The following is a 15,220-nucleotide window of genomic DNA, read 5'->3' on the forward strand; positions in this document are numbered from 1 at the left end:
GTTATAGATATCAACTTTATTATGGGGTCTAATGTGCTTTGTGAAAATGCTGGGCTGAAGAACAGATGGTATTTTCCATTTTTGTTCTCTGACAGTCCTGTGAGGAGACTAGTGTAAACCTTTGTCATGGTTTAGGAATGGCATTCCCCAGTTTAGTGCCCCCTCTCTGAGACTTGCCCAAACCAGACATCACTCGATTGCTGCTGCCCCACACCTTCCCTTCTCACTCCAGGGACGGAGTTGAGAATTGGAGGCACAAAAAGGTGAAAATCATGGGTCGAGATAAGAAACAATTTACTGGAAACAGCAATGAGATAAGGAAATGAGCAGTAACAGCAGTAACACCAATAACAAAAGTATACAGAAATACAGAAAGATTCATGTGCAGAAATGCTCACTGCAGAGCCCAACACTACTACACTGCAGACATGCAGACGCAGACGTATTTTCCCAACTGGAAAAGGGACAACCTTTCTTCAGGGAAGTGAGAGAGTCCCCTTCCCCTGCCCCCTGGTAATGATGTAAGATGGTACTGAAAGACACACCATGTAAGACATACAACCTGAAGTGTCTCCTAAAGAGGGGCTCTTTCCCTACCAGCTGGGAAGGACTTACTCTTGCTGGTGCTGGAGGTGGCTGCTTTTACTAGAAGAGGCTCAGCAGGTAGAGCACATGGCCAGGATGAGGATAAAGGTTAAATCCCAGGAAGGAGGAAGGAATCCTCTCTCTCTGACCCAGAGAGTCCTTGGGTAAGACACACAAGCAAAATGAAAAATTTTTGAAACACCCCAAATGTCAAGACTGCTCCAAAACCTGACCTTGCTTGTTTGTATGAGTTTTGCCCACTCTCCTCCCACCATGGCTTTCCTTCCCGTGGATTTTATCTTGCACAGCAGCACTACCTTGGCCTGAAGCCCTCCATAGTCTCCTCCCCCTCCTATTTATTATATATAACTTGGACACACATACAGACTTGAGGACCTCTTCATCTGAGATCTAGCTTTGCATGGCAGGTAGATACCTCACTGGGACCCATGCTAGTGTCCCAACACAGCAGGTCACATTCCCACCTCCTGCAAATCAGCTGAATGCCACTGATTTCAGGAATACAGCTCTTTTGCCAATGCAGAAAACTTGGAAGGGGTTTCAAAGGCTTAACTGAATTAGACATCTATGAGGACTAGAAGGAAATCTGTCTGTAAGGAAACTTGTGTTAAATATATCAAGGTGACTATAAAATGTTAAAATGCATTTTCACAAACTGTGCCAAAATTTTTTGTGATCTTGTCCTTCTTCTTTCAGAAATTTTTGAGCTGGAGGTAAATGAAAATGTGCAGCTGGCTGTAAATGACAGGCAAATGCCGAAGGTAGAATACAAGGAAATCAAGATAGATGATTACAGTAAGTAGCTCCTTTCTTCTCACTTGTTTGTCTCTTTCACTGCTGTAGCTGTGAAATGATACAGCCATCCTGGGTAGACTGGCAGGAGGAAAAATGACTTTGACTCTCAATAAACTCACACAGTTTGCAAAGCACTCTCCTAGAATGTGCTACATTAAGGAGGTTATTACAGAGGCAGAATTTGATGAGAATTCAGCTGAAGAAAGGCAAAATTATAGGGTTGGGGTTTTTCTTCCTCTTAAAACTTCCTTTGTGTAGAAAAAGCCACTCTGGGAAATGACACAGTGGGGTGCCCCCATTGTTGGAGGCATTTGCCCTGGATGTGTGTGTGTCATTTGAAATGAGTTTGGAGTGGGCTAAAGTGTGTTCTTGCTGGCTACAAATGTGTCTGCCTCTCAGTGCACGATCTGAGCTGCAGTGAATGAAGTTGACTCTCCAATGACTGCCCACTGGAGTCACTCAGGTTTCTTAGAGAAAGCCATATGATTTGGGAGGGTTGGAAAAAAGAAAAAAGAGCCTTATGAGAAAAGACAAAGGAGATTTCACCTGGAGTAAAGAAAGCAGATGCTTGGAGCAGTTTGCACCTGCAGCGGGTGTGTTGTTTCTACTACTTGTAAAACCATTCCCCACATAAATATATATATATATATACGTTTGCCAAAGAGAGAGAAAAGCCTGGTGGCAAACAGCCAAAGTGTAAGCCTGTCTCTGTAGTTGTAGTTTCTCTATATGGGGAAAATCCACATATTCAGAGATGCACAACGGCTCCCCAAAATCCCAGCCTGCATGTATGGTGGCAACTCTAGAAAAAAACCCCAAAGGCCCTGGGTTCAAATGTGGCCCATAATGTTTTCCATACCAGGAAGGACTGAATCTCTCAGGCCACAGGCAGTGAAATGAAAGCAGCGAGCTGTGCTGGGGGCAGGTTACTGATTTCAGGCATTTCCAGATGTTATAAAATGTGAAGCAAAGGCTGAGAGATGGTTGCCATTTGAAAAGGATAACAATGGCCCTAAAATGTTCTGTTTGCCACACGGGCATAAGGAACATAAACCAGTGCATAAAATAGCAGGAACAGACGTGTGCTTCCAGGTTTTATGGACAGGAAAGGAAGGGTAAAGAGCCCATCTTTCCCCCCATAAGCCAGCTCATGGGAGACTGGCAGTTTATCAGGGACAACTCAGCTTGATACTAAATTTTTTAACTGCAGGTCCCATTGCAATTCTGCTCATTTAACTGAAAATATACTTGTGTGCAATAAATACAAACTGGCCACAGCCATGTGGCCATTCTGCTGTGCCCCCCCTGTGATTCCAAAGCTTTGGGCTGGGCAGCCTTGGGAACACTGCAGGTAGCACTTAGCAATATTTAAAGTCAAGTGATGGCCTTTTTGGCTGTCCCTGGGCCATTGATCCAATTTGCAGCTGTTAGCATTCAGATGGAATAACTAATTAGGCAGAGTGTCAGGCAACGATTGCAAAGCAAACCACTTAAACCGTGCTGCTAATCTGTGTATTAATCTACTGAAAATGCTCCTAATACCAGTTTAATTGCTGGGCCTTTGCTAATCTAGATTGTAGATAATATTTTTAAAATAAATGTGCTGTCCTTAATGCAGAGGGTGTTTGAATGGAGGCAGTTTTGGCTACTGATACAAACCCATAGAAAAGACATTCAGCTAAAAGAAGCTTCAGTGGTCACATCTCTCCTTTACATTGGTTCTGTACCCATACAACAATGTGGGCTTCAGCACCTTTGCCTCCTGTTTACAGCAAAATTTAGCCCTTCAGAAGTTAGGATTGAAATACTTGTTTCTCCCTCTGTCTTCACACCACTATAGCAAAATAATTCTATTTCTCTCCCCCAGCCACCATACTTAATTGGGTTTTAAATTACCATTTTCATTGCCAATTTTCCTCCTTCTCTTTTGCCCTGAAATATTGATTTCTGTCTGCGTCACTCATCCAGCTGCCAAAAAGGAAAATTATAGCTATTGACAGATGTTAATTGAATGCTATAAAAGTGATGCATGACTGAGCAGCTTGCACTGTACTCCCCATTTACATTTCTTGTCACCTCAGCTATCACAATATGGGTCTTTTTTTTTTGACAACATCTGTGTTTCTAAGGTGTTATATGCCACTGCCTCTGAAGAAATGTCATTTTGCTCCTACTCATCTGTAGCCAAAACACCAGAAAAATCTGTTGGAACCGTGTCAGCATTCCCACATCAAAGACATGTTGTTATTTGTTCTTTTTTTTTACTTAGGATTGCCAATGCAGATCTTAAAGCCAGCAACCTTTTCGGACACGGCGCACTACCCTTTGCTTTTGATTGTGTAAGTTCCTGCTTGTCCTTTCTTTCTGTTCACATTATCAGGGCAGCGTGGAAACCTTGCCCATGATCAGGAACTTTTAGGATATGTTTTGTACAAGGAATGCCAGAGTCCAGCACGTTGGTCCCTACCCCGTCTCCCTTCACAGCTGGGAGAGGCCAGATGTACATCACTTCTTTCCCATGTTTGAGCCAAGGTTTTCAACTCCCAGGAGGGCACCCTGTTGAAATCCTGCAGAGTAAATTGTGGATTTTGTGAAGGTGTTCCATGTACATTTCAATCATTTGTGGGGCAGAAACAGGAGGAGGAGGAATACAAGATGTATTTCGACTTTCTGTCCCAGCGCTCAGGGCACCCACCTTGCGATTAAGAGGTAATTTTAGAGTGGAATTCAGGCGGCCTTACTAGAGCTTAAATTTTAGGTGCCCTCATGCAGAAATCATTCCCTTGTAAGTGCTGGTGTTCCCTGAAGTGACAGTAAAGAGAGAGCTGGAAACCTTTGCAGATCTCCACGATGTTAGCATTTATATTAGATAGGTAGGTTTTCCTCCTGGTGGGCAGAGCAGGTGGGTATTTCTTTATGCAACATTTAATAATAATAATACACATCACTGAGGGCTTTTTTGGGAGTTTGGAAAGCAACTGCAGGAGGGAATTCACTGACCTTGCAAAAACCTGTTTGGCCCTGGCTGCCTCCCTGTGCATCGCTTGCTGCCTGCCAGGGAACACCCAAGAGAGAAAAGCCTCATGCAGGAGGGATGAATGCCTGGTGAATGCCTGTACCACCCTGCACAGCCCTCCATGAAGGACAAAGCCACTGCAGTGAGCGTGTGGTTACGTCACGAAATTACTGCGGAGAAAATGTGCTTCATTATGGAAGTGCTCGAGGAAGATTGGTTCTCATCAAGCACCCAGCACTTGATTAGGCTGCCTCTGGAGCTGGATGGGCCGGGGTCTCACTTGGATACATGCAAATGAATGGAGTCACATGCGCATTAAAATCCTGCAGCGAAGTGCCTGATGTCTCTGATAACCCCAAAAATGGGAAAAAGTGGATAAAAATGCCAGTGATTCTACAGTAATCCCAGCCCTAAATTATTGCTTAAAGTCATCATCATCTTCCCTTGTTTTTTCCAAGCTGCCTGGCTGAAGCAGGGTCTGTATTTCTCAAGACAGTTCCCCTGTACAGACCCTAAGCAGAAGGGTGAAGAGGAGGTCTTTCCCACCCCTTCCCCCTTCCCATAAATTTTGGGCCAAACTGGGCATTATTAAGCCTTTTTTTTTCACTTTAGAAGAGTCCTTTCCCTCTGTACTTGTGTGATGCAGTGATGACAGAACCACTTCAGCAGAAAATAAAAAAGAGCTTTGGGGAATATAGAAAATAGATACACATAAATAGATCCCAAAATAGTTCCCAAAATAGATCACTGCCCTGGTTACTCATGGGAGGAATCCTGACCAGTTCGAGATGTGCTTGTTGGGGTTCAAAGCTCAGCTTAGAGGCTGCTGTGCACAGAGGGAGGCAGAAACCAACCTGCAGCTTCCACCCAGCCTCAAAACCCATCCCACACAATCAGCCTCCTGCGTGCCATCCTTGCAGAGACTGGTGTCCCCTTCCAAAAACCTGTCCTACCTTACCCTGCATGATGGGGCTGTGGGACAGCGAGGGCGTTTGGTGCCGGTGCCTTTTCTTGATGCCCGTTTCTGTTTCAGAGATGGGACACCCGGCAGCCAGATCGTCACAGAGAGGTTCGAGGTGACGTGGGAGAGCGTCATGGTCAGCTCCCACAACGCCATCGTGCTCAAGTTCGACGGCCGTGGCAGCGGCTTCCAGGGCGCCAAGTTACTGCATGAGGTCAAGAGGAGGCTGGGCCTTTTGGAAGAGAAGGACCAGTTGGAAGCTGTCCGGTGAATGGCGCTGTTATTGAAGAAATTAATTCATTATAATAATTAACCCAAGACTGTCATTAGTCCTGTGATGTGTTAGGGTAGAGCAAGGAGATGAGAGGGGCAGTGTAGTCATACAATTGCAACTGCATGTGAGAGGGAGCTCATGCCAGCACAGTGCAGAAGGAGAAAAACAAGCCCTAAACAGAGCTAAATTAGAGCACACTTATCTGCATCATGTGTTCAAAGCCCATTTATTTTTAGCTCTGTACAGTCATACAGCTACAAACAAGTAAGCTTGAATATCTGTTCCTACATTAATATTTTGCTTGCCTGGTAGTTGGAAGAAAATCCATCTTTAAATCCTTAAACTTTTTAAACAGAATAACCAGGGCAAAACCCTAAATGTCAAGTCCTGTCATATGGTTAGATTTATTCTGCACATAATCACGTTAAAACCACTATCGGAGTGCTGCAATAGCTTTGCAATAGCTTACTATGGCTTCCAGAGGTAGTGTAGGTTATTTGTTGCCATTGCTTGGTCAAATCCAACGAATGAGATTGCAAGATTAAATCAGATTCATGTGAAAGCAGTTTGGACCAGATTTCCTAGACTGTCTGTGTCAAGGGGAATGGGCTTTACACTTAAAAAAGGGCAGGTTCAGATTATATATTGGGAAGAAACTGTTAACTCTGAGGGTGTGAGAACTGGAACAGGTTGCCCAGAGGAGCTGCGGATGCCCCATCCCTGGAAGTGTCCAAGGCCAGGTTGGATGGGGCTTGAAGCACTCTGGTCTAGTGGAAGGTGTCCCTGCCCATGGCAGAGAGGTTAGAACTGGATGGTCTTTAAGGTCCCTTTCAACTCAAACCATTCTATTAATTTTTCTGGGGCCAGTTTAATTTAAAGCTGATGAAAATCACACTGGTTTTGCTATCGAAGGGAAAAATATTTTTAACCCATTGCTTTTCCTCTCTCATATTCTAGGACAATGCTGCAGGAGCACTTCATTGACAAAACGAGAGTTGGTGTGTTTGGGAAGGTAATGTTTTGCCATTGCTCCTTTGTGCTGTTCCAGTTGGCTGATATGGCTAAACAGCTGCGTTAAATCCTGATTTACTGAATATGTCAGTGGTGACATTTTTATTATCATTTATTTTTGAGATAGGCTGCACCTTGCTCAGCAATGCTAAAGGTGGAAGCTTTCATTTCACCAATGTCTTCATCAATGACTTCTTTTAAATTAACTTCCAAGTGCAAAAAGTGACTATTGCTCAGAAAAAACATTGTCAGATAATTAGGGGGTTTTTCCCTTAAAAAACTTTTATTTCATTTTCACATTGTCTCTTAAAGCCTGTGGGAACGTGGGTACATCTAACTCACATGTACAACAACGTTGTGGATTTCTGAGGCTGATTTGCTGTGTGTGCCTGGCTGGGAAACAGCAGCTGTAAAGTACTCAGGGTTTGAGATGAGAGCGGGACCGCAAGTAGAAATCGTTTATTGTGGGAGACACGGGAGTGGGCGAAGAGAGCTGCACGTAGAGCAGCATCTCTGCAGGGAATTGTTAACTGCTGGCAGCAGATACTGAAATTGTGATGCTCATTTTAAATAGAGAAAGACTGGGGTAAACATTTTGGAGAGGTAACATATCGGGTTAGAGCTATAGCCATAAAATGGGATGAAAAAGGCCAACTCTTGGGCACACAACCCTCCTGCCTTCAGGAGAGTGCCAGCCACAGGGCCGGGGAGATGTCCCTTGTTTTGTGTTTTTCCAGGGCAAGGAGTTAAAGGCTCAGTAAAGTCTGAGCATTTGCTGCAAGGTTTCAGCTGCCCTGTTTCTGTACCCAAAAGCAGCAGTGCCTCCCAGCCGGAGCACTGACACCCCTGTCCCCTTTCTGTTCCAGGATTATGGTGGCTACCTGAGCACTTACATGCTTCCAGCCGGTGAAGAGAACCAGGTGTTCACCTGTGGAGCTGCTCTTTCCCCGGTGACAGACTTCAGACTATATGGTAAACCCCATCCCTGAGCCCACAGACCCTCCTGCTGACCAAATGATGTTTCTTCCCTATCCTTTCCCAGTTGCCATCTTTCTTTCCCAAGATCCTTCTTAGTTTATATTCTGTGTCTTTTTAGGACTAGCCATAAACCCTTTTTCCCCACTCAAGCAATTTTGCTGACACCACTGGGACCAGCCATGGTGGTCAGAGTCATCAAATCACTTCACTACTCCTCTTAAATAAAGGAGAATTGTCTTTAAACTCCTCCAGTCTTTGCCACCAACCAGCCCCACTGCCTTGAACATGCTTCCTTCTTGCCTGAACCACCCATCCAGGCAAGCTGTGGTCCAGTCTACCTGGCCCATCCTGGCTCTGACCATAGCACTACACTGCACATGGTGGTCCTTTCTCTCAGGGATGGGAGTTCCCTTTGCACTTAATGCCAGTGAAAATCAGGGGACTGCCGTGGAAGTCAGTGGTGTTCAGCCAGACTTCAGGAGCTGAACAGTTATCCCTGAGACCAAAGGAAACTTGCTGCTGATGGAGAAGGCCCCAAGTGAAAGGAGAAGGGGACACGACATGATAACGCCCTTTTATCTCAGTTGCACTAACAAAGATTAAAAAAAAGGATTTTCTGTGAACTTTTTAGTGACCAGACGTACGTGGTGACAATGACAGACTGTGGTATCACACATATCCTTAGTGCATTTTAAAAAACTTTTAGAAATGCGTCCTCTGTAAGTAAGGCCATGTTAGAAAATAAGGTGGTTTTTAGCATTTGCAATATTTGACTCAAGCACCAGTGTGCTCTCTTATGACTGAAAGTGATATTTTCTTTTTTTCTCTTCAAGCTTCAGCCTTTTCTGAAAGATACTTGGGCTTGAACGGGATTGATAACAAAGCATATGATGTAAGTGCACGGACACTGCATTTCCCTGATAAAATGTGAACTGGGTCTTAACTCTCCCTCCATGTGTTCTGCTTCGAGGAGGAAGCAAAGTTATGCAAGGGGGACTTACTAGTGAAGCTCTGAAGGTGTCCTTCAGCCTGCTTACTGCTTTTCTTGTCTTAATAGTAATCATGGATAAAGTTTTTATTGATTAGCTCTCGTGTCTGCCTCTCTAAATTGGGTAAATACAGTTCTAGAGATTGAAAGAGCTGAGTGACTCAGATGGGCCCAAGACGACACGGTGTCACGACCTCCTGAAAGTTCCTGCCAAGGGTCTTGTAACTTTGATTCTCTCTGAGATAAACAAGCTCAACTGAAGCTCAGCTTGATTTTCTCAAACTTTGTGGTATTTCAGGTAGGCAGAACTCTGTGCCAGAACTGATCAGGACATGGGAAAGGAGACACAGCATCAGTTAACAAAGACGTTGTTTAATACATGTGATGGGATCAGTTGGATCCTGTGCTGCAGCTGCTTGGAGGCAAAACCTGATAAAGAGCAGTCACGCAAACAAAATTTGTTATAGAGTAAACCTTGTTCAGCTTCTGGGCCTTGTCTCCAGCCAGAAGATGTGAAGGCAGCAAAGGTCTGCCACTGTTCTCACAGAGAAAGCAGGTATCACCCTGTGTCTTCACAAGGCAAGATTTAGCCTGGCTACCTAAACTCCGAGTTCATTGTACTCATAATCTCTACATTAGTGCAAACTCTTTTTTGTCCTTTTAGAAATAATTTGTATTTATTTTCCCCCGTGCATCTGAAAGACATCTGGAGGCAAAGGCTGTCTCAGAAGTGGACACTTGAATTTCATATCAGGTCCTCCCCCAAGCTATCAAACTCACTGAGGTTGGCTTTCAAACCACACCAGTCATTCCAGATCCATGAAGAGTTCTTAGGCATAGGCACCTGGGCACACTTCTTTATTCACTGGAAATTCACTTTGTTCTTCTCCATGATCTGCAGGTCAAGCTTTTAGTGAACATTATCAGAACAGATGAGAATCTCTGACATCTTCCTGCTGCTGACACTGCCCTGCCAGCACAGGATGGGGGTCTATTTTATCTCTAGATTTATATAAGTAGCCAGGAGAATATGTTGTGCTGGTGTCTGCTTGTTATCCTGGTGATAAAGTATTAGAAATAAGAAATAAGTGAAGTAAGTGCTTCTATTGCCTCCATATGAACTGCTCATTTCTAGCAAGTTTTTTAATCTTATTGCAACCTTTACCTTCACAGATCAGCAAATTATCACACAGAGTCTCATTACTAAAGGAACAGACATTTTTGATCATTCATGCTACTGCTGATGGTGAGTTAGCCCATCATTTGAGCTCATTATATGTTTGTGATAGCTTTGATTTTTGTTAATTAAATTTGCCTCTTTAATGATTTCAATCTGTTTTTACAGAAAAAATCCATTTTCAGCATACTACGGACCTTATCACACACCTAATTAGGGCAAAGGCTAATTACAGCTTGCAGGTACAGTATATGTTTCTTTTTTTTCCTATCTGAACAGTTATTTTCCAGTTTGAACTCAAACTGCTGTTATGAAACAAGCTTTAAAAAGCCAGTAGCAAACTCAGCCTGGCAGTAGAAGTAGCACCAGCATATAACATGTTTCTTTCTATTAGTCCCATGCTTATGTGATATCACTATTTTGGTCTGGACAGTTGTAGAACAATTACTGAATTACAGTAAATTATGTGAGAGACATATCCCTAAGGAATTTATTCCTGTTGACTTCCTTTGGGAACACCAGAACAAATTCAGGATGAATTTCAGGGGAAACAGGGCTCTCAATTAAATCAACCAGAAAAGTTACGAAGATAAATGTCACTTAAATCTGACATCCCACTGTGAATGGCATACTCTGGTCTAGAAAGTTCCACTTTCCACCAAATTATATCTCTGTTTTGCTGAATGCTCCATGTCCAAGTCATTAAATCTTTCAAAATGAACCTACCCTAGCACCCCTGCCTAGACAATCTGTTATGATCCTCTTTCATTTCTTCAAGTTACCTGCTCCATTTAAATGAAAAGTTGGTTTTAAGCTATTTACTTTCTAGCTTCCCTTTTTTTTTTTTTGTTTAATTACTTCTCCAGCAAGATTTATTAATTTTTCTTACTTAAGGACATTTTTGCTTTAAAGCCCTCATTTTAGTCAGTATGACCTAATGCCATTTCTCTGCAGAACTCCGTGTTTTTTTGGTTTTCACAAGGAAAGTGTGGGCTGGTTCTTCTTAGACTGAACCTGTTCAGAATGGAATTAAATGGAAAATCCTCCCACCCAAAAAAGTTCCTTGTGAGGGAAGATGCAAGTCTGCACTCAGAGCACTGAGGTGCCCAGATTACCCTGGGCCTCACACGCATCCATGGGAAGCCCTGTGAGGCTGGGGAGAGGCAGTGGGTTTGCAGCTGCAGGTGTGGGCGATCAGTCCTGAGACTCTAAAAGGTGTGTATTTACCTGTTTTTGCAGATTTACCCTGATCAAAGCCATTACTTCAGCAATGCAGCATTTGAGCAGCACTTGTACCAGTCCATTGTCAACTTCTTTGTGGAGTGTTTCCAAGTTCCGGACAAACTGCCACTAGCGCCGCTGAAAGAGGAGGAGGACGATGATTAACCCTACTTGTCCGTGCTAAGCACAAGGCAGATCTCTCTGACAATATGCAACTGGATCATTTTCCTGAAGAAAGAGATGTTGTTAGCATGTATTTAAAAAAAAAAACAAAAACTGAAAGCAGCTCCTCTGCTTTACTTGACAGCAACTCCTTCCTAAATGGAAGAACATTAAGCATGGTGAACTCAGCAGAAACTGCTGTCTGAAATAAATCCATCACAACCAACATCTTCTTTTTCTTCGGTTGTTTTGGGGTTTTTCCCTTTTTTTTCTTTCTTTCCTTTTTTTTTTTTTTTTTTGCCACAAAATGACTTCTAGAGTGAAAGTGGTAAGACATTGAACTTGAAGGAACACCCCAAGAAACCACTTTGAGGACTGGAAGATTTAATATCTCTTTGCATTCAAGCAGTCAAGCAGTAGCGGTGAAATCCATCATCCACATTAAGGTTACTATAGTTAGCATCACACTGTGTCAGAAAAAAAATCTAACCTAATACATGGAGAAGATTATAGCACAATTATTTTAAAGGATACAGATTCATACACTTGCCTGCTCTTTTCCACCTTCAAGAGGTTTGTCATTGCTACGGGATACACAAATTCAATTGTGCGAAATATCACTATAGTTACACCCATCTTTACCTTCCTGTAATTATTTTGTTAATTCTGTATGGCTTTCACTTCTGTTGTTCATTGGGCCTCATGCTTACCTTATTAGCTTCTCAGCTTGTTCTGGATGGGGAAAAAACATACAATGAATTAACCAACTCACTTTAGACCTCAGGGGTCTAATGAGGCAATGGGACTTGAGCTACCCAGATATTAAAAAATCTATTGGAATAAAGTAAAGAAAAACTCACTCTTGAGTTCCCAAAATAGCTCTTGCCAGCAAGATTGAGTATTTTCTTTGGCAGTCTTGAAAAATATGCACATAAATAAGCTAAATCAGCTTACATTGAGATATTTTTTATTGCGATGTAGAAAAATATGCGACAGTCATGATTATTCTTTCTCTTCCTTTAGTGCTGGAACAAATGGCTGGCAACCTGTTGGGGAACAGCTAGGTGAGGCTGTGGTACAGGAATTTGTACCAGAGACCTCACAGATCATCTTATAAAGCCATTTAAACAGAGACAATGTGCAGAGATTTATTGCACATGCTGTCTGTGGCTTAGTTTTATTCCAGGTCAATGATTAGCATATTCCAAACTCATTTAATTATCTCTTCTGTTCACACTAGTTTTGACAACCATAAAAGGAAAAAAAAAAAAAAAAAAGGATTTTTTGCTTTTAAAGGTCTAACTGTTCATTTTAGCAGTGGAAAGCAACTTCTAAAACTTCTTGTGGAAACATTCAGCTCTCAGAAAGGAATCCAACCTCCATTCACTTCCATGTACTGTGTCATAAGAATTTTGACAGTGTCGCTCCTTGTAAAATATTCTGACCAAATGTACAGCCAGTATTAATACTGTATATTTCATTTTGTTGTATATAAAGGAATGTAAGTCAGCTCTTTGTCAGATCCCCAATCCAATATTAGTCTTGTGTTCGACATGCATGCGGTAACACTTCTTTGCTGATCAGGACTCCTTAGAAGTACTAGCTTGGAAATATAACGATTAATGTAATTTCTTTTCTTGTTTTAACAGCTTGAATGTCAATGCTGGTTTCTACTTTTTACATAGTACTGTGGGTAAACTCACATCCTGACAGCAATGATGATGTTTCCATTGTGTTCTTTAGTGTGTCTTTTTTCTTACCTTTATTTTAAGCTTTGAACGTTGGTTGTACTTTGACCATCATGAAAAAATATATTGATAAACCACAGAAATTACCTAGTTTGGTTGGGATTATCTCCTTTAATTTACAGTGCATCGACATTGTGTGAACAAGAACTACAGTGTAAATCTGCTTTATCTGGCAAAATGCCAAATAGACCACGAGAATGCTGCGTGTCCAGATTTTGCTACGCTGAACAGGCTCAAGAGCCTGAAATGAACTTGAACTGAGAAATGTAAAAATCTGCTCTGTCCACAATCTTTTGTAGAAAGAACTTTAGGATGTGGCATGGTAGTGTTTGTTCATTCATGGAATAAAGCATTATTTTACCACCCTGGTTGCTACTGCTGTTATTTTATATTAAGATATTAAGCAAGCATCAAGTTCCTGGAAGTGCTATTTCTGGTTGAATTGAGCCCAAACTGGCACCTGCTGACTTGCTGCACTTTGTCAGTGCCAGGGTGTTGTCCCGTCAGCTGACACCCATTTGACCAAATGAGATTCAGAGGAAGAGAAATTTAATATCTCAATGCAAAACCAAGAAATGATTGAGGACAATCTTTTGTCCAGCAGACCAGGAAACAAGAAATTGGAGCACTGGGATGGGGAAGAGCAGATTGCATCAGTACAAAATAGCTTTGCTGTTATTTTGCTTAATTACCTAAATGCAGCTAGTATTTTTTTTATTGTCCAAACAAATCAAGCTTATACTCTCAGCTAACTGGCATATCTGGTTGCCATAATGTTCAACTGTGGCATCCCAAAGAGGAAGAGAACTAATGAGCAGTGCCCTACTAATTCAGAAGGAAACCGCAGAGGGAAAAATGAGGCATTGCTGGTAGCTAATTAACAAAGCCAGGCAGCCAGCCATGTTTGTAATTGTCTATGGGTTCAGGCATAGAGCTTATAAACCCATCCAAGCTCTGCTTATGAGCTCAAGCCAAACAAATGCTGCATCTATGAAAGGTGGGAAGGAAAAGAATTGAGTGAATGAGAAATGGTACATGGGATGTTCCCATGGGAAGAGCAGTGGAGTCTGCCGTTTGCAATGGGGAAAAATGTTTGGTGGAGGAGGCTGAAGGTATGGGGCCAGTGCTGGTACCTGGGAGGTGCTCCTGCATTTGCTGTCATGCTCATGTTGTCCCAAAGCTCACTCAGGTTGTTTTGTGTGTTGGGTCTCAGGGCACATCTGCCCCACAGTCTTTTGTGGGGCTGGCACAGAGCTGCCAGACCTGCCTGGCTGAGGGCTGGGCTGAGGACAACTTTCTTCCTTGACCTGAGTAAATGCTGGCTCCCTGTGGCACTCATTTATCTCTGGACTTCTTACCTGCTTCCCATTTGCAAAAGAAGAGCAAATGGTAAAAATGGAAAAGATAACAGAAAAAGCTCAAGATCTCAGTTACCAATTCCTTAATCATGTTGCCTTACTGAGCCCGATGTTTGCTTATTTTTATTCTGCTCTCTAAAGTAAAGCTTCCAGCTGGAGACTCAGAGTGGAGCTTAGGGCACTTTCTAAGATCTGTCTCCTCTTCCCACTTCATCTTTCCATCCTCTCCCCATTCAGCATGATTACAGTCTGAAAGAAAACCCACCACCCCCTTGGAAACTAGGAAAAGACAAATATAAAAACAGCATGGTGAGCCCTCCCAATAAGCCATAACCAAAATAAATTCTATATTCTAATAGTTAATTTTTGATGATTTTTTTCCTCTTTGCTTTGAGACATTCATGAAAAGACTCAGGTTAAATGATGCTACATTCTGCCTCCTCACTGGAGGAACAGCTTTAATCAAAATGTCCATTTCCATGATTGAGAGCAAAGACTAAAAAGCAAATACAGGTGGAACGAGGCCCCAGGAAAGCACAAAAGTAAACCATGCTCCAGTATTCCTGTGGAATAGCAAAGTTCCCTCCAGGCTGGGTTTTTTTCCTTCCTTCCTTCACTTTAAATTTACCTTTTGGGTCAATTTAAAGCAAGAAACAACTCTCTGAGCTGATGTGAATGCTCTCATCCTTGCTGGAAAAGGAATTCTTACGGTGCCTTTGGAACAGCTGTTGCAGTCAACAGCTGTCAGTGTCCTGAATTGCAGTTTGTGTGGAACAGTTCCACTAACTCGAACTGACATGTCATTTCCAGTGAGTATTTGGAACCTGCCTGCAGAAGATCCTGAGCACCTGCTCCCCACCACCTTGTCTGGGAGCACTTTGGATTGAGGCTTAGCTCTTCACCCAGAAAGCCAAACCCAGCGCAA

General features: G+C 42.6%; 1 protein-coding gene across 5 annotated transcripts in view; it reads left to right on the forward strand.

Moving 5' to 3' along the window:
* DPP6 (dipeptidyl peptidase like 6) overlaps positions 1-13,305 on the forward strand; it is a 540,763-nt gene extending 527,458 nt beyond the window's left edge. For all 5 annotated transcript variants that reach the window (XM_032098969.1, XM_032098980.1, XM_032098952.1 and 2 more), the window contains exons 18-26: positions 1,303-1,401; positions 3,671-3,740; positions 5,451-5,645; positions 6,610-6,664; positions 7,530-7,635; positions 8,475-8,533; positions 9,803-9,875; positions 9,975-10,048; positions 11,046-13,305. In XM_032098969.1, coding sequence (XP_031954860.1) covers positions 1,303-1,401; positions 3,671-3,740; positions 5,451-5,645; positions 6,610-6,664; positions 7,530-7,635; positions 8,475-8,533; positions 9,803-9,875; positions 9,975-10,048; positions 11,046-11,192 — 878 coding nt within the window. In that variant the 3' untranslated portion in view covers positions 11,193-13,305. The remainder of the gene's footprint in view (positions 1-1,302; positions 1,402-3,670; positions 3,741-5,450; positions 5,646-6,609; positions 6,665-7,529; positions 7,636-8,474; positions 8,534-9,802; positions 9,876-9,974; positions 10,049-11,045) is intronic.
* The last annotated feature ends 1,915 nt before the right edge of the window (positions 13,306-15,220 follow it).

This window comes from Corvus moneduloides, chromosome 1, assembly GCF_009650955.1.
Source record: "Corvus moneduloides isolate bCorMon1 chromosome 1, bCorMon1.pri, whole genome shotgun sequence".
Lineage (NCBI taxonomy): Eukaryota > Metazoa > Chordata > Aves > Passeriformes > Corvidae > Corvus > Corvus moneduloides.